This window comes from Protopterus annectens, chromosome 11.part0, assembly GCF_019279795.1.
Source record: "Protopterus annectens isolate FY-2018-M chromosome 11.part0, PAN1.0, whole genome shotgun sequence".
Taxonomy (NCBI): Eukaryota; Metazoa; Chordata; order Ceratodontiformes; family Protopteridae; genus Protopterus; species Protopterus annectens.
This window is the reverse complement of record NC_056745.1, coordinates 265,870,706-265,894,081: the sequence shown is the minus strand read 5'-3', so window position 1 is coordinate 265,894,081 and position 23,376 is coordinate 265,870,706. Positions and strand designations below refer to the sequence as shown.

At 34.2% G+C, this 23,376-nt stretch overlaps 1 protein-coding gene across 2 annotated transcripts in view; it reads left to right on the top strand.

Annotated features, from left to right (window-relative positions):
* LOC122815322 (protein mono-ADP-ribosyltransferase PARP12-like) overlaps nucleotides 1-23,376 on the top strand; it is a 289,865-nt gene that overhangs the window by 211,525 nt on the left and 54,964 nt on the right. For both annotated transcript variants that reach the window (XM_044087735.1, XM_044087736.1), the window contains one exon: nucleotides 6,944-7,037. In XM_044087735.1, the coding sequence (XP_043943670.1) occupies nucleotides 6,944-7,037 (94 nt within the window). The remainder of the gene's footprint in view (nucleotides 1-6,943; nucleotides 7,038-23,376) is intronic.

Genomic DNA, 23,376 nt, shown 5'->3' with positions numbered 1-23,376 from the left:
CTTGTAAGTCTGAGGACAGAAAATTCATAGGCATGAACTACTTAGGGGTACTTTGTTAAGCAAATTCCTCCAAAGAGCATATGGAGGGAAGAGCATAAAAAATCATTCACTGACCCAATGGTTTTGACATAATGTGGGTGGAAGGTAAAATCTGGTTCAGGAACATACTCCGCAGAGTATAATAGCTAGTCCTGGCTGGTGGGATGCTGAGCTAAGATAATTTATCATATCCTTGGATAATGAGAGAGTCTGATATTTGAGCTTAGACCAAATGACATTGACACATCACATGATCAAGATTTGGTGTTTTTCTTTTTTGTTTTTTCAGCAATAAAGTGCATCAAGAATTAGGTTGTAGGCATAATGCGGGATAAGATATATGTGGCATAATGTAATATCCTTTCTACCCGGAAGAGAAAAGAGAGATTAGTATTGCCTGTCAGCCAGCTAAAAGCAGATGGAATCTGCTGTGGAAACTCTCTGGAAGGGATGTTATTGGTGGCTTAAATCAAAACCTTTCCACTGGTTTTTACCTTACCTATCTTCTATTAAAACAGAGTACCCTGACACAAAACAATGTTATCTTTTGTATTAGAACTGGGCCATGATTCAGAGACAGAAAAAACACTAGATATATACAGACTGTACCAAACAAATTGCTGATCAGTTGTGTTACCCACATAAACATGTTGATATGAAAAACCTGAGTACTTTTTGAAAAATCCAGAGAAGGCGCCTAAGAGAGGTGGTAGGAAGGTAGGCAAGACTAGATCCCAGAATGTGCTTAAGATTAGAAAGGCATCATTAGGGATTTGTGGCGTGTAGTTAGTGATGATGAATTAATGCATAAGTTTTTTTTTTTCTGAAGAGTGTCACTTTTTCTTATAAGACAAGTTATGATTTAAAAGAAATTTTGAATTATGTTTATAAACCACATCATTCATTTATAGGATGTAGTGGCATGTTTCCATGTGGGCACTGCAAGGTATGTTCTAAAGTTAGAAATTTAGGATAAATGGAAGAAAATGTCTTTCTTATGATTTCATAAATTGTGAGTCATGGGGGGTTGTATATGTAATAGGGGTAACTGTGAGTTTCCACCTTGGTATGTAGGTCAGACTAAACATAAAGTTAAGGTTCAGATTTTGGAACATTTGGGGGATATTAGAAATCAGAATTTGAGAACACCATTGGCTGAACAATACAGCAAAATGCATGGGGGTCGGGTGAAATGCAGGTTTCTTTTTCTGTGTATTGGCACAACCTGCACTTCCTAGGGGTGGAGATTATTTAAGTAAACTAACGGAATTAGAAATGAAAATGATACTGAATTATAGAACACCTTCCCCATAAGGGGTTAAATCAGGAAGTTAATGTATGTTTTTAAAATATTTAGTATATTTATTATTGAAAGTATGTGCTTTGTATTTATGCTGTTGCATTTTGTACTTTGTATTTTTGTAACAAAATATTTGGAGTATATTATTGAATTGTTTAATTATTTGATTGGATTTGTACTTGTATAAAAGCACTGTGCTTACATGCATTATTAGATCTTGTGAAGGCAAATGACCGAGGTACCAGATTGCTAAAATAAAAAAGTTTGTGCTTTGGGCAGTTTTGAATTGTTTTTTTTTTTTTTTTTTTTTTTTGTTTTTATATAGTTCTACTCGTCTATTATTAGCCAAAAATAGATCCCAGAATGTGCTTAAAATTAGGATGCACAGCTTCCTTAAGTTTTATTAGCATGAAAGAAGCGTAATGGGACTTACCAAAAATGAAAATGTAACAGAAATGGGCAGTATTTCTATCAACCATTATTGGGAAATGTTATTGTGGAGCAAGCAGTGGTGAGCTGGAAATCTACTGGTGTAGTCTGCTCCTGCAGAAATGTCAGATGGTCATTAATAGGATACAGACACTACATATCTTAAGCTTGCATCCTTTTCATGATACAGTGAACTAAGTTGATTCTGAAAATCAGTATCTCTTTTAGAAATCCAAATTCAAATGCATCTGAAAGTGTGATTCCTGGAGTTTTGACTTTTTTTGCCCATGTCCACTATTACTGGACTGTAGAATAGAGAAAGAAGGATGCAAAGAATGAAAGTGTGGTTCTATGTATGAAGAGTTAAAAGGGCTGCTTGACCACATTTTTCAGTGCTCTTCCTTCTTTGAAACTCACATTTGTCTGTTGGCTGTTTAACTGTGATCAGTTATTCTGAGCATCTCTTTCAAGATCTGTGTTGATAGAGATTGCTTAGATCTGCTGAGGACACTGGCTGAAAATGTTACGTTAAGATGAATGTCATTACTCTTATCAAGCTACTTATAAATAATCTGAACCATATGACATCTGAAGAAATTTTACAGATTATAGGTATGTTAAACTGACTTTACATTAAATAGCATTTGTAATGACCAGTAACTAAAGCAACTAAAGCAGTATCCATCACACCACTGGGTATGAGCACTGCCCAGAAAGGACTCTCATAGCAAATCATTTTGATGCAGAATATATCTTATCTTGACTCCATCTTGTAATCTGTACTACCATGCAAAAATCCATTTTCTATCCTTATTTTGACTCCTCATATTATACAGGATGCACTGATTACATATCTCGGGTGGAAGTGAAAGCATTTAGTATACAGAAGGAGTAAAACCTCATACCTCTTCATCATATTCTAAGTGACATATAATTATTAAAAGACAAAAGGTTCCCTATACCTCCAGCAATGTGACTTCTTAAAGCTGCTTTTACTGTGCCAGCAGGTCAGTATTGATATATAAAGCTGATGTTAAACAGAATGTGAATAATTAAGAATTACAACAAAGCAGGACTTCTTAACACATGGTGCTAATTAAAAAAAAAACTATTAGGCTGGCAAATAGGCAATTCCCAGAAGTACTCACTCTTTGGGGTTCTTCTTGTGTTAATCCCCTAACTGCTGCACAAGTATATGAGGAATAATATAAATGAAAATTAAAGCACCTAAACTGTTGTTTGGCACTTTGTACATAAATCCATTAAGTTGACTACAACAATTATTGGCTTTCCCAAAGATACTGTACTCCTTTTGTTTCCACATATGCATAGTCTATATCCGAATCAATTAAAAAGCAGCTGATGTGCCAAATGTTTTTAGCAACCATTCTGGAGCCATTTTGAAAATCATATAAAATCAAAGCTATATCTACAGGTAGCCAAAATCAAATTCTCATTGTATCAAGTGCCCAGACTGCAAGATGCCAAGGAACAAAATGTCAGTGTCTGTTTTTAACAAGCAATCAGTGCCATTGTGGCATATATTTGCGCAACACCAGTGATTCCTTTGTTTTGGGAGATTTGTCCCTTCTTGTTGTTTGAGTTTTACCCTTTCCATATTTGGGGCATTTGAATTCAGCATTGTGGCTCCTCAGTATTTTGCTGCTCTGCATGTCATAGGAGAACAAAAATAAAAATAGGATTCCAGTTTCACATGAATAAATTAAATATACAATACAAAATGATGCTGGTCAACAATTCTAGTTACCACACCCATTTCACCAGATGCTAAGGTTTATAAATTAAGAAGGGTCATCATTAAAGATATGAAACTGAGTGACGTATTCCTGGAAAAAAAAGGGTTAAAGTAACATCTGCTCCTGGCTCTCACACAGCATTCAAATACCATGTGAATCAAATCAAAAGTAGTTAAGTCACTAATGATGCATATTTCTGCTGCTGGTCTGCTAAAGACCACTCAGAATTATTTATCATGGTGTAATTTAAACAATTAAGAATCTGGCATTGGTTTTAGTTAAAAAGCAAATACATAGCCAGACAGCCCTTGAGTCTGTTTCTGTCCTCTGGGTCACCTTTTAATTCTTTACACTGAAATGTTAAAAAATATTAAGGTGTTTATCTTCCCTTTTTTTATTCAACAAGCCTAAATAACTCAGAAGTCTAGGTTTAGAAATTCAGATCTGCTTTAATATTTAAACTTAAAACCATCTCACAACAAATAAAACTGATGTCTGAAAAAAAGTATATACAAAACAGAATTCAGTAACTTAGAGAACTATATTGCCATATTTCTGATGTATGCTATTCTTGTGCATTTTATATATATATATATATATATATATATATATATATATATATATATATATGTATATATATATATATATATATATATATGTGTGTGTATATATATATATATATATATATATATATATATATATGTATATATATATATATGGGTCTACTTCAAAACATCGTCTTACCACATCATCAAATCCCACTTCATCAAGACATCGCCAAGTCTTCACAACATCAAACTCCCAGAACAGTGAAAACTAACCCTGGGAAAAGAACCACTTGGCCCCCATGGTGAATCTTGCCCTTTCCCCACTGTAGTGCGATCTCAGAGTTGGTATACTTAGGGGGGGAGAAGCTCCCCCACTTTGGAGGGTTTCCTGCTTTGTTGTTTGATGTTTTGTCCAGGTAACCAAGTGGTTCTTTTCCCAGGATTAGGTTTCGCAGTTTCAGGAGTTCGATGTTGTGAAGATTCTGTGATGTCATCTTGATGATTTTGTCTTCAGTGATGTGGTAAGTCAGTGTTTTGAAGTAGACCCATACATACATATATATATATATATATATATATATATATATATATATATATATATATATATATAATGTGCGTGTGTGTGTGTATGCGCGTGTATATATAAATATATATGGGTCTACCTCAGAATATCGAAACCCCATAAAATCAAATTCCATTTCATCAAGACAACAATATCGGATCTTCATTTACATGAAACCTTAAACCAGTGAAAATGTTCACCTTGAAACTAACTATGTGGCCACCAGGACAACACACATGCAACAAAGCGATTAAAGCCCACCAAAGTGGGGGTCCCCCCTTACCAAATATACAAACTCTGAGATCACACTGTAGTGGGGAAAAGGGCAAATACCTCTAGGGTGGCCAAGTGGTTAGTTTCCCAGTGAATGTTTTTGCTGCTTTAAGGTTTAACGTAAGTGAAGATTTGATATTGTCAACTCGATGAAATGGGATTCACTGAGATGGAGTTCCGATATTCTCAGGTAGTCATATATATATATATATATATATATATATATATATATATATATATATATGTGTGTGTGTGTGTGCAGATATATATATATATATATATATATATATATATATATATAGTATATATCATGACTAGACGTGTCAGCTTCAGAGTTAATAACTGCAGTAAAACCCTGGAATTACAGGAGGTGAGTTATAGACAATGTATGGGATAACTGCAGTATTAACAAACCTGTATGTGCCAGAGGCTGTACTCACCACTGATGTTCACAGTGTTGACAGTCATCACCCTTGACATCACTGTGTCATCCGTTAACATCTATCATTTGATGCCCTTCATAACCCCGAAATTTGGACTGCTTATGTGTGTGTGTGTGTGTGTGTGTGTGTGTGTGTGTGTGTCTATATATGCATATATATATATATATATATATATATATATATATATATATATATACATTTTTTTCGCAAGAATGTATGTATCTGCCATGATCTACAAAAAGTGTATATTCAGTACATGTTGTCCCACTTTCAAGATTAAAGGAATTCTAGCTGTGGGGTTAGGTTGCACCACTCTACCCAATAGATTTCTAAGTAGGTTTCTGCTATAAAAGACTGAAAAGCAGAAGACTGAGTCATGAGCAATGGAAAAATGAAAAGGCAGAAAATACAAATGTTATAAACAAAAAAAGCCTGAAACTGAAATGACTAAAAACATTAGTGGCAAACAGCATTACAAAGTGGTAAAACAGTTGGGAAAGGCCACAGTGGTGCACTAAGCAGTATTGTTACCTCACAGTAAGAAGGTCAGGTTCAACAGTTTAGCTCTCAGCTGGGCTGCCTTCTTTGCACAGTCTGCATGTCTTCCCTTTCTTCACCTGGGGTTTCTCCATGTATTTCAGTTTGTTCTATTATTCCAAAGTCATGCAATAGTTAGACCGGCAAATCTAAATTGTTCACAGGCATTGTGTGTGTGTGTGTGTGTGTGTGTGTGTGTGTGTGTGTGTGTGTGTGTGTGTGTGTGTGTGTGTGTGTGTGTGTGTGTGTGTGTGTGTGTGTGTGTGTGTGTACCTGTGAGTGTGCGTGTGTGTGTGGGGCGGGGTACGTGCATGTGTAAGCACGTGTGTGTTTATGTATGCTTGTGAGAGAGATTGATCCCTTCATGCCTAGTAAACTGTGGATGACCGTGGCTGATCATGGGGTTGCTATAGGAGTCAGATACTGCTCAACAGCATTAGATGGATGGATGAACACAACATGGACTTGTACCTCTGCACCTCTCAATATGGGGGGGTTTCTCTTCCCCACGTCACTTAATTATTCTTACTCCAAGGCTGAAATACCTCAGAGTCAAAGCAAACTCTCAAGAGTAAAATATTTTGTTAAACCTTACTCCAATGCTGGCAATAGATAGTTACTAGGTATGCAGTTCAGGAAACCACTGAGGAGCCTAGCCCAATGTATTACTCCAAAGCACTATCTAGTTAAGTGACATACTCAGACTCTCACAGAAGGCAGATGGGAGATGGGGGCTGAAGGAATCAAACTGTGGACTACAGGAAGGAGTTTGTCTTAGTCCTCTGCGTCAGCTGCCAGTGCATTTAATAATGATAATGTTCAGTCATCTAAGGTTGTTGGCATTTGCTTTGCATCATTCGTGATTCAGTCTTTTGCAATAAAGCCTTCCTAATCTGTTCAGAACCCACCTGTCTTGTTATTATTTAGATGTCTAGTGCTGGTCTACATATTGTTACAAATGAATTAGTTTAATGAGACATTTTTAAAAGTAGAAAATCAGTGGACAAAAATAATCAGAGTGCTAATGAAGTTTTTTTTTATTTACTTTGTTTTAGAAATGATACAAACTAATACAAAAACAGGAAGTAAAAGGAAAGTCAGAAGACGTCCTAAGTTACTTGCAACCCCAGTACAGAGCTTGTCTACAATGTGAGTATAAAAAAGGGTGCTGAGACCAAAATAAATAATTTTATGATAACATAAACATAATATAAAATATGATCTTTGTGACAAGCAAAAATATTTACATAAGGTATAAAACTGTCACTGGATTCAAAAACATTTTCTATGTCATGGTAATCACTTATCACAATGAGCGGTCATGTGCAGACTGGGGAAATTTCACACACAGTAAGTTCAAGCAAGAAAAGCTGAGAAATTCCAGGGCCTATGCAGTATATTAAATGATGATTTAATGAGGGACTCCACGAAGGCAAATGAAGGTAAATATTATGGCAGAGCAATTCAGAGATGTGTGTGTGTGTGTGTGTGTGTGTGTGTGTGTGTGTGTGTGTGTGTGTGTGTGTGTGTGTGTGTGTGTGTGTGTGTGTGCAGATATATATATATATATATATATATATATATATATATATATATATATATATATGTGTATATATATATATATATATATATATATACATATATATATATATATATAGTATATAGTATATATCATGACTAGACGTGTCAGCTTCAGAGTTAATAACTGCAGTAAAACCCTGGAATTACAGGAGGTGAGTTATAGACAATTTATGGGATAACTGCAGTATTAACAAACCTGTATGTGCCAGAGGCTGTACTCACCACTGATGTTCACAGTGTTGACAGTCATTACCCTTGGCATCACTGTGTCATCCGTTAACATCTATCATTTGATGCCCTTCATAACCCTGAAATGTGGACTGCTTATGCTTGGATAGGCCTAAATGCAGAAGCTGGTCAAGATGTGTGTCTCTCATTTGCAGACCCATGTAATTCTTGGAGTACCTATACCTGTGGGTGTGAAAGTGTATTTAGCTTTGGGAATATCAGCTACAGGGACATTTCAGTAACCAATGGGGCCCCACTGAGTATCCCAGATACCTGCATCAAGAATACTATACCAGTTCCTTCCTGTCATATTACGTCATGTTGGGGAGCATAATACCATCTTGGGTCTCCCCTGTAAAGAGGCTACTAGCCTAATAGGACTAACTCAGTCAACAAAGGATAAATAAAACAAGAATTAAAAAATGTGGCTTTCTCATACTACAGGGGAGAGAGAAAATACAACACTGGCTTTTTATGATGGAATCCATTTCCCTGAGGTACTATGGGCCATAGACTGTACCAGCATTGAAATAAAGGCTATTCTTGGTGATCAGGGAAGAAGGTATGTTAACTACAAATGTTACCACTCCATTAACTGCAAGTGTTCTGTAATACCCAAAATATAATCTCTAATGTGTCTACAGAGCACCTAGGGATTACCCACAACTCACACATTTGGCATATGTGCAGCTTATATCATTGTTTTGTGCAGGGTGATTTTTCCCGGGGACATCTTATTGGTGATGCTGGATATATCTTCAAGCCACAGTTAATAATGCCTATTAAATATCCCCACACTATGGCAATGACTACAACTATGACCTGTGAGAAACCCATGTCATTGTCAAGGATGTGTTTGACCTGCTTAAGGCCCACTTTAATTGCCTGAATGTATCTGCTGGTGCCCTGCAGTATGACCCTGGCATATAGACTACAAAAGTAAAAAAGTACTGAGGGTGGGGTACAGCTATCATCATTTGCACATGTGAGGAGGGACACAGTGCAAAGGATTGTCCACAGAGAAATATGTATGTGGCAAGATGAATGCAATTAAATCGTTTCCATTACATCAGAAGGTGTGGATTGGGAGTTGGAGTGCGCTGGGTGGGGAGGAGGGGGGAACGCTGTTAACATTGCTGTGCATGTGTGTGGATTTGGACATTTTAGATGTATGAGTATGCGAATGCTGGGATATTGCCTCGACAGATGTTGCAATACTGTGGTGTGATCTTACAGACAGGTCCAAGACATCTACAGGAGATATCTTGAGTAAAGTCTCTGCATGCCCTGTCCATGCACTCCTTTCTGGACAGGTTGCTGGCACTATCCAGCCATTGCCTAGGGAAAGGAGTGCTGCATGAAGATATGCGATGGTCCATACCATACATCTCTGCAACATGAGCTACATGTCTTACCCTACTCACCTCCACACTAAATGGTGAGGTAAGAGTGGGGGCAATACATGTGCCTGGCCTTGTCCTACCCCTTCCATGTTGGTAAGGAAATAGAGGCATATTAGCTACAAGAAGTATGTCTAGCATACTGCCTGTGTGCCCAAGGAGACCTGTGCCAATCAAGCTGCCTACAGAAGATAACCATCATGTCATACATATAGAGCATGCATCCCTTAGGTAATCAAACACACCCTGTAAATCACATACCATGTGAGCAAGGACTGAGGTGTTGTTAGTATGTCCTTCTATTAGGCCCCTGCACATTCTCTGGTTCATGGAAATAGTGACAGCTAGCCTGAATGGAAGCCACTACCCACAGCATCTATAACCACTGGCAAAATATCCACCCCTCTTTCCATGTGCTCAGTGAAGCTGGTAGCAGCCAAGGAGGATGGCACTGCAGGGAGAGATATGTCTTCCCATATAGACCTGTCTGTGTCTCTGATGTTGTTTCCACAGGCAGAGAGGCCATGTTCACTGACTGGGGTGTAGATCAGCCCTCTACATTGTCTGCAACTAACATTGACATCATGTCCCCTGGCCATGTTAAATTTCAACTGCCATCAGACAGCAGTATATCTATAGTGGAGAAGCCTGATAAAATATCACCTGTGAACACACCAAAGGAAAGTACCCACAATAAATAAGACCCATCACAATTACTTTAAACGCACTGAATGAATGGTAAATACTGTGTCTAGTGAAGGCACATAATAGTAGCTAAATTACCTTATAATGGTGATTTTGTAGTCTGAAGCCTGATGATAAATGGCAGAATAGAAGAGAAAAAAGAAAACTATTTTTTCTTTCTGTTTAATAAATGGAAAGCAATCTTGTCTTACCATACCTCCAGAATAATGAAAATAAATTCTCTTAACTAGCTCAAAATACCTAAACCTTCATGTAAAATAAAATGAAACAAAAAAACTAAATCTTCCATAAATGCATGTAGTCATTTGTTTGCAATTTATAAATTAACACAAGTAGTGCAGAGACTATTGGATTTCAGAAGGATTAATGCATATTATGAGAACTTGTCAATGCTGTTACTGTAATCGTGTCACATAAACCTAACCTTGTTTCTTTCATACTGTAACAAATGGATCAAAGTAGTATTAATAAATTAAACTATGATCTGATATATATACCCCCACGAGCAACACAGATCTACATAGTTAATGCCATGATCCCATCCCTATGGTAAAAAATACATTATGATGGAAATGTAATGTTCCTACTGGATATTTTAAATATTCATTTGCTTCGATTTATGACATATTTTCAGTTACAAATATTATAATATGTATATTCTATATTATAGTCATTGCTATATTTATATTCTATAAAGTCACTGTCAATTTAACACTACATAGCTCAGTCATTTCCTGCCTTCTGTTAAACCTCATTCATCCTCCAAACATTATTCTGCCTATAATGTTCCCACAATTCCTTTTTTTCTTACGGAATTTGCTCCTATTCTTTTCTAAAGATCCCACATTTAGTTATTTTATCTTTGTTACTATATTCACTACTTCAAGTATGGTTAGTTTAGACTTTGATTTTCATTTTCTTATAATTGCTTTTTTGGAGTAACCAAAATTAAACTTAGCAAGACCTTAATATGTCTAGGCAATTTTAATTCTGTATCACAGCTCAAAAAATAATTTCCTTAGTTACACCAATTTTCTCACCCAGTATTTCTGACAGAGTCACCTGCAAGGAATTTTAAAGTCTGCTAACTCATTACACTCCCAAAATATATGTTCCCAGTTATCTCTTGATTCCCCACCACACCTCCAACATTTGCATTTTTACAAAATGTATAACACTTAACACAAATATTTACTTAATTTCTTACTTATACATTCTATTTTTCATCTTAATGTTTTTCTTTAAACTGGACCTCCACTCTTTCTGCCACAACCACAGAATGATTTTCCTTAATATCTCTGATAAAATCCATTTTACAGTGAACATTATTTAATTTAATCTCTCACTCCAAATTACCCATATTACATAAAATAATTTTGTCCATTTTTAACTTATATTCTTTATTTCTTTTCAATCCTATATATGTTTATGTCATTACTATTTTTTTAGTTCTGCAAAATATTTTTCTTCACTTATTTCTCCCATAATTTCTGTACTCTTTTACATTTTAGAAAAAACATGCTGTGTGGTTTATTCTTCACCACACTTCAGACATAGTGTCTCACTTTTCTTTTTATAAGGCATATTTGCTTTTACTGGAAACTTCTTTATTTCCAGTCTCCATAGAAAATCCTGACATTCACTCTTTATTACTACACCACTTGTTTATTTTCTTTATAGCCATAATCTTTTATTCTAGCAAATATTTCTAAGGGTTACCCATTATTACATTGTACCATTATATTCGTATCCCATGGTTTTCAATCTTCTTCTATCTGATTAATCTTTATCTTCCATATTTTTATTTTTTCTTGATAATTTTCTGTTTCATCGTTAATACATTATTTTTTCTCTTATTTCTTCTTATTGTCCCCCCAAAATGTTCTTGTTTACACTTAAGCACTCTTACTACTAATTTATCATTTTCTTCATTTATATAACTCAACACTTTATAGAAATTCAATTGAACCACAATGTCTGCTGGATTTAAGAATCCCCATCCCCCTTCATCTGTATTCATATATAATACTTCTCTCTTGACAAGATTTAATATAGACACCCATATACAACTGAATATGTCTTTTAATACTTGTTTTTCATGTATTCTTAGAGTCATGTACACACTTGATAAATGCACTATTTCTTCCATTAATACTTAATTTATCAAATTTGCTTTTTTCCAATAGGATAGTCTATATGTTCTCCACAAGCTAAACATTTATTTTGGTTCTTGAAACAAATGTTCCCATTGTGCTTCACATATTAGTTTATTACCAAACTTTATTCCCAATACTAAAAATTATTTCATCATAAACTGCATTCCTCCCCTTTTTATCTTGTTCCCCAAACCTTTACTTTTAACCTTATTTAGTGAAATACCTATTTCTTTTAAAAAAATCTACTAAAAATATGGCTTATTTTATCCATAAATTAGTTTAAGTTGATTATAAAAATATCATCTGCATACGTCATTAAAACTGGAATATGTACACCTGTCTGGCTTACATACTTTGCAGTCTTCATTTTACTGTTCACCTTACTTAATACCATAGTCATAACTAAAGAAAATACTATACCACTCATAGGACAGCCTGGTCTTATCCCATTACTCATCTCTATTTCCTTACTTAACCAGACATTAATCAAAAGTCTTATCTTATTATTATACACTGTCATTCAAACTTTTTTAATTTTGCCACTAAAATTGTATGCCTCTATTATCAAGTCCCATAATTTCTTGTGTTCTTTTGATTACAAGGATTTATTAACATCACCTACCATAAGTTTTGCATCATTTCTTCTATTTAAGATATCATCTACAATTGTACTTACTATCATTAATAATTCTTGACATCATTTTCCTTTCATACCATATACATTTTCTTCTATTAAATTTTCCATCTTATTTTCCAGTCTTTGTTGAATTATCTCCATAAAAAATATACTTTGTATTATTTCATACTATTGGTCTCCAGTTCTTTATATCTTATGTTTCACATTTTCTTTCCAAATAAATTTTAATATTCCTTGTAATAAACACCTTCTTTTAACCATTCATTTAAAGTGTCTAAGTATTATTTCTGCCATTCCATAAATGTTTTATACAGTTCATATACTATTCCATCTGGACCTGCTGCTGAATCTACATTAACTTATCCAAGGACCTTATCTAATTCATACATAGTAATCTCCTTCTCAATTTCCTTATTTAATTGATCTGAAAAACTTTTACTTTCTATATTTTATTACAATCTTTCTTTTTCACTTTAAACCTTTCCTTTTCATACTATCTCTCCTTCCTTATTTTTATTCCTTTTTTATTCCTTTCATTATACTACTGTCTTCTTTTACAGTCTAACCCAAATATGACATTCCTTCTTTCATTGCTTTTTAAATGTAATCCACCATTCTAACAAATTGACTGCACTCTTCTGCCTATAAACCCTAAGCTTTCTACTCCATTCACCCCAGACTAACCTCCTCCTACTCTGCTTCTTATTCCTTTCTAAAGTATTACACTTAGTGAACAGCATAGTAAAACATGTATTACTCATGTGATGCCTTTCTACCAAACTAAAAATTGAAATTGTTGTATTTCTTTCTGTTGTAACTACCTGTTTTTTTTGTTTGTTTTTTAGTTATTCAGACTACCCATTAACTTTCCATGCTAATTGATTTCATTTTAGTAAACATAATATTTGAATTGCTGAAATTCCTTGTTTTTGGAGCTTTTCTCCCCGGCATCCACTGAAAACGGGCTACCAGTGCCCAGTGGACCCCCCGGTAATCAAACTGAAATAAATAAATAAATAATTGCAGTAAATATCTTTATTTGTATAACAAAATGTTGATCTTTCATAATTTCTTTTATAAAACGTTTTTATAATACTCTCATTCTTTTCTAGATTTTCAAAAACATTTCTGTATATTTCCAGATGTCTTTCTTTTCCTATTCTTCTACTTTCCCTTTCCATTAAAAATTATCTTATGTTTATTTTTAAATGTAAACCACCATTCTGACAAATTGACGCAAAATATTTTCATAGAAACATGATGTCTCCATAATTGTATGTTTTTTCTTTTCCCTTTTCATGCCAGTTTTTCTCATGTATTTGTTTTATTCCTTTTCCTGTCTTGATATGTTCTTTATTTTCATCTACTTCCATCCATATTGCTAAATGATCTGTAAATCCTGTTGCAACTGCTTCCCCTCCTGTTATCTTTATTCCTTCATATGTCATAAAATAATCTATTTCTGATTTTAAAAACACCTCTTATATATCATGACTTTCTATTCTAAATAACTAATTTATCACATTTCATAACTTCAAGCATTTGTCTTCTATCATTTCCTTTCTTTGTGCCTGTTCAATCACAGTTAAAATCTCCTGTTATTATAATATTTATATTTACTACCACACAATCCAATTCTTTGCATATAGCATATGCATATCATGCTATAATTTTATATATTTTTCTTGCCATCTGATATCAATAATAGATAATATTCCCATTTTTACTAATGTTACCTCAAATATCATTACCATTCTTCTACATAATACTGCTATTTCTGAACAACGTTCATTTCCCAAATTCCATATTATATTTCCATCCTGTATTTCTTCTATTTGCAATCTTTCTTCCTTCATTAAACAATTTACATATTGTAATACAATTATATTTGTCATATCTATTGCACCGTTCTAAAATTCCTACTCTTCTTACTAAATGTAAACGAAACTGCAAACAGAACGCTAGCAGTCACTCGTATAAAACTGGAACCACAAAAGCTGATAGGCAGTTCAAAGCATCAAAGAATAAATCTTCCAATTGTGAACATGTAGAACTGCTACCACAATAAATCGCTGCTCACAAAACTGGAATAAAATCCTTTATTGACATAAAAGTTAAGCGCTTTCACTCGTATACACGAGCTTCATCAGAACAACCAGATTTAATTGTTTGCTGCTTTTAAATATTAATGGTTTGGCGCCAAACTGGCGTAATCTTAAAGCAACAGTACAAGTTCTTCTTTACAAACCAGTAATATGGTTGAAACACCCTATAAAAGTGGATAAAATTAATTTTATCTTCTTACCATGCATAAAAAACATGTATATATAAACATAAACATGAGTATAAAAAATAATATATAAGGTTATATGTTGAACTATAAAAAACTCCGCTCATAACCTTACATAACTGTATATATTAAAAATTAAAAATAATAAAGTAATTTCAAAAAGTCATATGCAATTAAAATAAAATAAAGATATAATTTATGTAGTACACATAAAATTCATATGACATATATGTAATGTATATTGCAACAATAGTGTTAATGCATTCATCTTTTTATCATTAACAGAGGTTTCACAGTAATATAGTCATTTATTCCTGGCAGAGTCATTGCATCAGTGAATAGCTGCCACCAATATTCCTTGTATGCTAAAGTGTTTTTTGTATTTCCACCTCTAGGGTTTGCTTTAATAGTCTCTAATATGGCAAACTTAAAAGAATGTTCATTACCTGCCCTACTGATATGTTTGTATAAAGCATTTTTTGTGTCTTTAGTTTTAATGCTATATGTGTGTGAATAAATCCTTTTTCAAAATTGTCTTTCTGTTCTGCCTATGTAGTAGGCAGGACAGATATTACATTTAGCAATATAGACCAACATACTGGTTTTACAATTTCCTTGTGTGGGTCTAATAATAGTCTTGTTAACATTGTCTAATGTAAAACTACTCTCCTCACATATAGCTTTACATTGACTGCAAGCCCCACATTTAATAGTGTGTTTGTCCTTCCTAATGGGTGGTTTGCAACTATTTTCTAGAATATGCTTCAGATTTCTACCCATTTTAAAAACAAAACTGGGCTTAGATTCCAAGATTTTCTGAATGTCATCATCCATAAAAAATATTTGCCAGTTTTTTGTCAGTATGTTTTTAAATAAATGAGAAAAGGGTCCAAATTCAATAATGCAAGCCTGATTGAAAGTAGAATAATTTCCTTTCTTAACAGTACTCTTGCTCTCTATAGATGTCTCAGAAATCGCACTGTTAAGACCCAAAAGTGGTTTGTATTTACATCCCCATTCATTTAGGACATAGGCTCCAGTGTCCTTCATCTTATATTCATCGTATCCTCTTTCTCTAAATAGGCTAGTAATAAAATTGACCTCATCCACATAATTCATTTTATCTACTTTTATAGGGTGTTTCAACCATATTACTGGTTTGTAAAGAAGAACTTGTACTGTTGCTTTAAGATTACGCCAGTTTGGCGCCAAACCATTAATATTTAAAAGCAGCAAACAATTAAATCTGGTTGTTCTGATGAAGCTCGTGTATACGAGTGAAAGCGCTTAACTTTTATGTCAATAAAGGATTTTATTCCAGTTTTGTGAGCAGCAATTTATTGTGGTAGCAGTTCTACATGTTCACAATTGGAAGATTTATTCTTTGATGCTTTGAACTGCCTATCAGCTTTTGTGGTTCCAGTTTTATACGAGTGACTGCTAGCGTTCTGTTTGCAGTTTCGTTTACATTTAGTGTTACAAAACACTGGATTTCAGTTGTCGACACATGGATATCACTCGTAGCCCAGCAAGCATTTCCTCTCCTAGTCATGGCAAAGAAATTGCTGACCTTCGCGCTGAAGTGTCAGCTTTACATGGAGAGGTTACAAAGATTTTGGAACTCTTTAGCTGTGTAAGGCGGCGAGAAGAGTTGTTTAATCGTGAACCAGCTGGGAAGCAAGGGGGTCACAACAACTCAGCTTGTCAAAACTGCTCTTTAAGTGTCCCCCCACCCTTTTATCCACAATCAAAACTATCATCATCATCAACATCATCTTCTTTCGGCTGTTCCCATTAGGGGTCGCCACAGTGGATCATCTGTTTCCATTTCTTCCTGTCCCCTGCATCATGCTCTTTCACACCAACCACCTGCAAGTCCTCTCTCACCACATCCATAAACCTTATCTTAGGCCTTCCTCTTTTCCTCCTGGCAGCTCCATCCTTAGCATCCTTTTCCCAATATACCCAGCATCCCTCCTCAGCACATGTCCAAACCAACGCAATCTCGTCTCTCTTGCTTTGTCCCAACCTGAGCTGACCCTCTAATATACTGATTCCTAATCCTGTCCATCCTTGTCACACCCAGTGCAAATCTTAACATCTTTAACTCTGCCACATCCAGCTCTGACTCCTGCCTTTTCGTCAATGCTACCATCTCCAACCCATATAACATAGCTGGTCTCACTACCCTCTTGTAGACCTTCCCTTTCACTCTTACTGGTACTCATCTATCACAAATCACTCCTGACAGTCTTCTCCACCCATTCCACCCTGCCTGTACTCTCTCCTTCACCTCTCTTCCAAACTCACCATTACTCTGAGCTGTTGATCCCAAGTACTTAAACTCATCCACCTTTACCAACTCTACTCCCTGCATCCTCACCATTCCTCTACCCTCCCCCTCATTTACACACATATATTCTGTTTTAGCCCTGCTGACCTTCATTCCTCTCCTCTCTAAAGCATATCTCCACCTCTCCAGGGTCTCCTCAACCTGGTCCCTACTCTCACTACATATCACAATGTCATCTGCAAACATCATAGTCCACGGGGCCTCCTGTCTAATCTCATCTGTCAACCTGTCCATCACCACTGCAAATAAGAAAGGGCTCAGAACTGATCCTTGATGTAATCCCACCTCCACCTTAAACGTATCTGTCACTCCCACAGCAGTCCTCACCAATGTCACACTACCCTTGTACATATCATGTACCACTCTTACATACTTCTCTGCCACTCCCGACTTCCTCATACAATACCACAACTCCTCTCTAGGCACCCTGTCATATGCTTTCTCTAAGTCCACAAAGACACAATGCAACTCCTTCTGGCCTTCTCTGTATTTCTCCAGCAACACTCGCAGAGCAAATACTGCATCTGTAGTGCTCTTTCCTTGCATGAAACCATACTGCTGATCACTAATAATCACCTCCCTTCTTAACCTAGCTTCCACTACTATTTCCCATAACTTCAAGCTGTGACTGATCAATTTTATCCCCCTGTAGTTACTGCAGCTCTGCACATCACCATTATTCTTAAAGATAGGTACCAAAACACTTTTTATCCACTCCTCAGGCATCCTCTGACTTTCCAAAATTTCATTAAACAATCTGATTAAAAGTTCCACTGCCATTTCTCCTAAGCACCTCCATGCTTCCACTGGTATGTCATCTGAGCCAACAGCCTTTCCATTCTTCATCCTCTTCATAGCTGTCCTTACTTCCTTCTTGCTAACCTGCTTCACTTCCTGATTCACTATCCCCACATCATCCAACCTTCTCTCTCTCATTCTCTTCATTCATCAGCCCTTCAAAGTACTCTTTCCATCTACTTAACACACTCTCCTCACTTGTGAGTACGTTTCCCTCACTGTCCTTTATCACCCTTACCTGCTGCACATCTTTCCCAACTCTGTCCCTCTCTCTAGCCAATCAGTGCAGGTCCTTTTCTCCCTCTTTAGTTTCCAATCTCTTATACAACTCTCTATATGCCTTATCCTTAGCCTTCTATATGTTTCCAAAATTTTTGTCAGTGTCCATTTTCCATTGTATTTAATCTCAAGTCTCTCATTCCAAATTGTCCATGTTACATAAAATATAACTCTGTCCATTTTCTTTGCCTTTTCTTGAGCTCTTGTTCCATAATAACAGTATTCTATCATGTCCATATTTAACATTTCAAATTTCAAATAATCTTCAACTAAATTATGTTTACATACTTCTTTCCAGAACTCCTGAATTCTTTCACATTTAAAAAATACATGTTCTGTAGTTCCAAACTCTTTACACATATTACATAGTCTATCTTGTTTACTTTTGTATACCATATTTGCTTTTACTGGTAATTTACCTATGGGCAACCTCCACAAAAATCATTATATTCTTTAATTCTTTTATCATTTGTATATCTCATCATTATTGCTTTTTTTCTTACTTGTTTCTAACTCTTTCCATGGATCAACAAAATAAAAAGATTTTGTAATATTAACATACCATTCCTTCCTATTCTTTTTTGTTTGTTTCCATAAAACAATGTTACTATACAGTTCTTTCATTTCTTCATCAATGGCACTTTTATTCTTTGCTTCATTTCCATACCTTCCCAAATTTGCTTGTATTCACCATACATTATTGTCTCTACCAAATTCTTATTATCTTTCATAACTCCATATAATACTTTATACATATTTAAAGAGGCTGCATGTACAACTGAGTTTATCAATCCCATCCCCCCTGCTCTTCTTTCATGTATAAAATTCCTCTCTTTACAGGATTTACTCTCAACCCACAAATGAATAAAAATATTGTCATCATAATTTCTTTTTTGTACGTCACAGGTATCATATAAATGTTTGCAACATATGCTATTTTACCCAGTATTATAGTATTCATCAAGTCTGTTTTCTTTCTATATGAAAATCTGTACATTTTCCAGAAAGCAATAATTTCTTTAATTCCTTTTATAACCTTGTTTCATTGCTCATCTTTATATCTACTTCTACTAAATACTATCCCCAATATATCTATACATGTTTCATTATATTCTACACCTCCTATTATTCCTTCATAACCAAAACATTTGCTTTTCTCTTTATTTATACTTCAACCATTTTTCTTTAATATAATACTTAATTTTTTATTTATTTCTTCCATCCGTTATTTATTTTTAGCAATTCTGCATAGGTATGTATTATTGGTATCTGTACCTCCTTCACAATTTTATATCCTTCATTACTTGTCATTTATTTCTACCACTTCTATATTCATGACTAATGAAAATATCACACTGTTAGCTTGACATCCTTGTTTTACTCCACACTCTATTTTCACATCTTCCTCAATCTAGCCATTTATGTTTAATTTTACATATTTTTTTATATATTGCTTTAATAATTTGTCATACTTTATCACTTAATTTATATTCTGCAAAATTATTCATAATGCTTAATATTGAATATTTTCATATGCCTTACTTACATCACCTATCATAATCTTTACTTCCTTTTTATTAATAATGTCATCAATTACTTATCTTATTAACCACAACAAATGCTGACTTCCATTTCCCTTTTTGATCAAATAACCTTTCCATTTTACATTGTATTCTTTTAGCTATTATTCTCATAAAAAGGTTTATAGTCCGTATTATTTAGTTATCTGTCTCCATTTTTTATCTCATCTTTATTTTCTTTCTTATACATGCATTTTAAAACCCATACAAATTTCCTTATACTTAATCTCTGTTTCCATCCCATTCATTCATCACTTGTATAAATAGCATTTTTGCCAGTCTTCAATTTCTTTATACATGTTATATTCTATGGTTTACTGTTAAAATCACAAAATTATAAAAAAAAATTTGTAATTAAATGTCAAGAAATATTTTTGAATCTGCAGAATTTTGATAGTTCAGAAAGTCAAAAATATGCAGCAATTGCCGAAAAAGAGAATTCAACATTTTACAGCAATTAATGACAGTGCCACCCTTGCCGTTAATCCCTAACTCCAACAAATAACATCTGGGTTTTGCAGGGGGCAAGCCCCTCCTGTGCCCCCCACACCCCCCTAACTATATAGTCCAACTTCAAGATCGCACTACAGTGCAGAAAGGGATGTATTTCCCTAACTGCACTGTACCGCAATCTCTGTACATCCCTTGGAATTTATATTAGTGAATGCACAGGACATTCACTAATATAAACATTTGAACATTCAGAATGTACTCAACTTCTCGAACATCTGTAGTTTGAATTGTTCATAGGGATACATTCTGACGTTGAGATTCTAATGGTAAACCATATTCTATCCCATCTAATCCTGTGGTTGAATTTATGTTAATATCTTTCATAATCTTATTCAACTCCTTTACATTTATTTTTTTCTCTAAATATGCATTGTCTTCTTTACTAAATCTCTTACCATCATAAATTTGTTCTATGCACACTTCTCTTTTGCCATATAAATCTAATACATAGCTCTTAATTATTTCATATATTTCTTTTTGCTTTTTGTTTCCCTTCTTTATTTTTTAATTCTCTTATTTTTATCTTTAATTAATTGTACATAAATATGATCTAACTTCCTCTTTCCCTTCTAAGCAGTATTTTTGCTTATATAACAAGTTATTAATTTTGTCTTGATTTTGTTTATATATTTCTCTTTCTTTTTCATATAATATTCTATCCCATTCTACTAAACCTTTAAAAAATTATTCACTTAATACTCTGTATTCCTTTTTTCTTTTTCTTTTCTCTTCTACGCATTCTAAGAATACCTTTTTATATTTCTTTTTAAATTGTATCCACCAAATAGTCCAATTTTTATAGAAAGGTATCATTCTAATATGTTGCTTCCATAAATCTTTAAGCTGTTTTCTTTCTCTTATATCCAATTCTTTTTCATTAATTCTGTTTATTTCTTTTCCTATTTTAATATATTCCTCATTTTTGTGAATTTTTATCCAAACAGCCACATGATCAGAAAACCCAGTATATTTTTTTCCTTTCTGAGTAATTTTTAAGCTTTCTGATATTAAAAAGTAATTAATTTCTGTCTTCATTTCTTTCCTTTTATATCACCAGTGCTTATTCCCCCATATCTTTAATTATCCACTCCTCATAATTTCTGTAACTATTTTAACATCACAATCCTTCTTTTTATTCCTCAGGTTACAATTAAAGTTACCTGCGATTATTATATCCATATTAACACAAACATAATTAAGCACACTTTTAAACATTGTTTCTCTTTTTTTTTGTCAGATATGCATATAAGACTATAACCCTGTAGATCACAGTGTAGCTTGTGTGCGCTGTGCCTTTAAGAAGCATGTGAGGCTGTGTGTGCATGTATATATTCCAGACACATGCAATCCCTAGTGCCATTTTGTAGAAGCAGCCAGTGTGTAAGTATGTATGATCACAGCAGTTAGTTTGTATATAATTTACTTAGTCATAGTCAAATAAGCTTTACAGTAATGTGTTTGTATAGAATAAACCTGCTTAAATAGAACCCACGAAGACTCGTTTATTCGTGTACCAACACGAAAGCGACAAACCCTCTCTCTCTCTCTCTCTATATATATATATATATATATATATATATATATATATATATATATATGCATACACCTTTTCCATCTCAGACCAACTACAGTTATTCTCCCTAGTTCTATAATTGTGATATCTAATATCTTTATATTTTGTTTACACAATATACATATACCTGAACAGTACCATTCCAAAGCCTTTCTGTTTGTACCCTTTCTTCATCTGTTAACAGTCTAATGTCTTCTAACTCTATTATTTGAGTATTTACAGCTGCACACCAATACATAATATTAATTCTCCTCTTCATGTTTGTCATACTGGTTCACATTTGAAGCTAAAATTTTCAGCTTTATTCAAAAGTTATATTAAAGATGTTTTTATCCCTTACCTTTCTTATTTTCTGTTACCATAATATTCTTAAACTTTCTTTTTCTTTCCCTAACTCTTTTTCCTATAGAATTTTGCTTGCCTTTTACCACATGCCACTCTGACTCTTCTTCACTTGTCTCATCTATTTTTTTTTCTTTTTCTGTATCCTTCTCTTTAATTTTAAAAGCAACTTCTACATTTTTCATTTGTGGTATAACTTTCTGTATAACATCATTTTCTGTCTCTTTTTCTTGTATAACTTCATTTACAGTTTATTTTTTATTTTCATTTTCTTGTGTCTCTATCTCACATCCTAACCATGAATGCCCTGCACTACCACGTTTTACACTTTAATTTGCATTTCTTTGCACTATAGCCTGTGTGACTACATAAATAACATATTTTTTGTCACATGCATTAATTAAATGATCATTATTTCCACAAAAATAACATGTTTAGGTTTTCCTCTGTACTTCACAAACTCTCTCTTACTATGCACATTAATAATACTAGGTACATGTATCTCATTGTCAGTTTCCATTTTTAAAACTAATTCACTTTCCCATCCCCCAGTCCATAGTCCTCTTTTATCATATATTTTAGTAGTGTCCATCACATCTTTACATTTTGTCAAATGTTCTTTCAGTTCACATTCTTCCACTTCAGTTCTAAACTGAATCAAAACCCCTTTTTTGTTTGTTTAAAAAAGGGTTGTACAACATATTCTGAGCATGGAAAGTCTGTTTTCTTTTTTAATAACCCGCTCCCCAAAAAATTCCATAACCTGCCCAGTTTCAAATATCAAGTCACACATTTTTTTTTTTTGTTAATAAAAATTAAAGTTCTTACCGCTTCACCTTTAACACCCTGCGGTACTATAACATTGTCCCATACCTCACATCTGTCCAAGCCTTCTTCCTTTTTACTGCTCACCCAAACAGCAAATTTCTTCTTTGTTTCCTTTACTTTCCTCTCCTCTTTGGCAATTTCTCCCACTGTTTCTCCACAAGTCTTTTTCTCTTGAACTTTCTTTGGCTCATTTTCTTCTATTTTCTCCATGATCTCAGTCCAGGA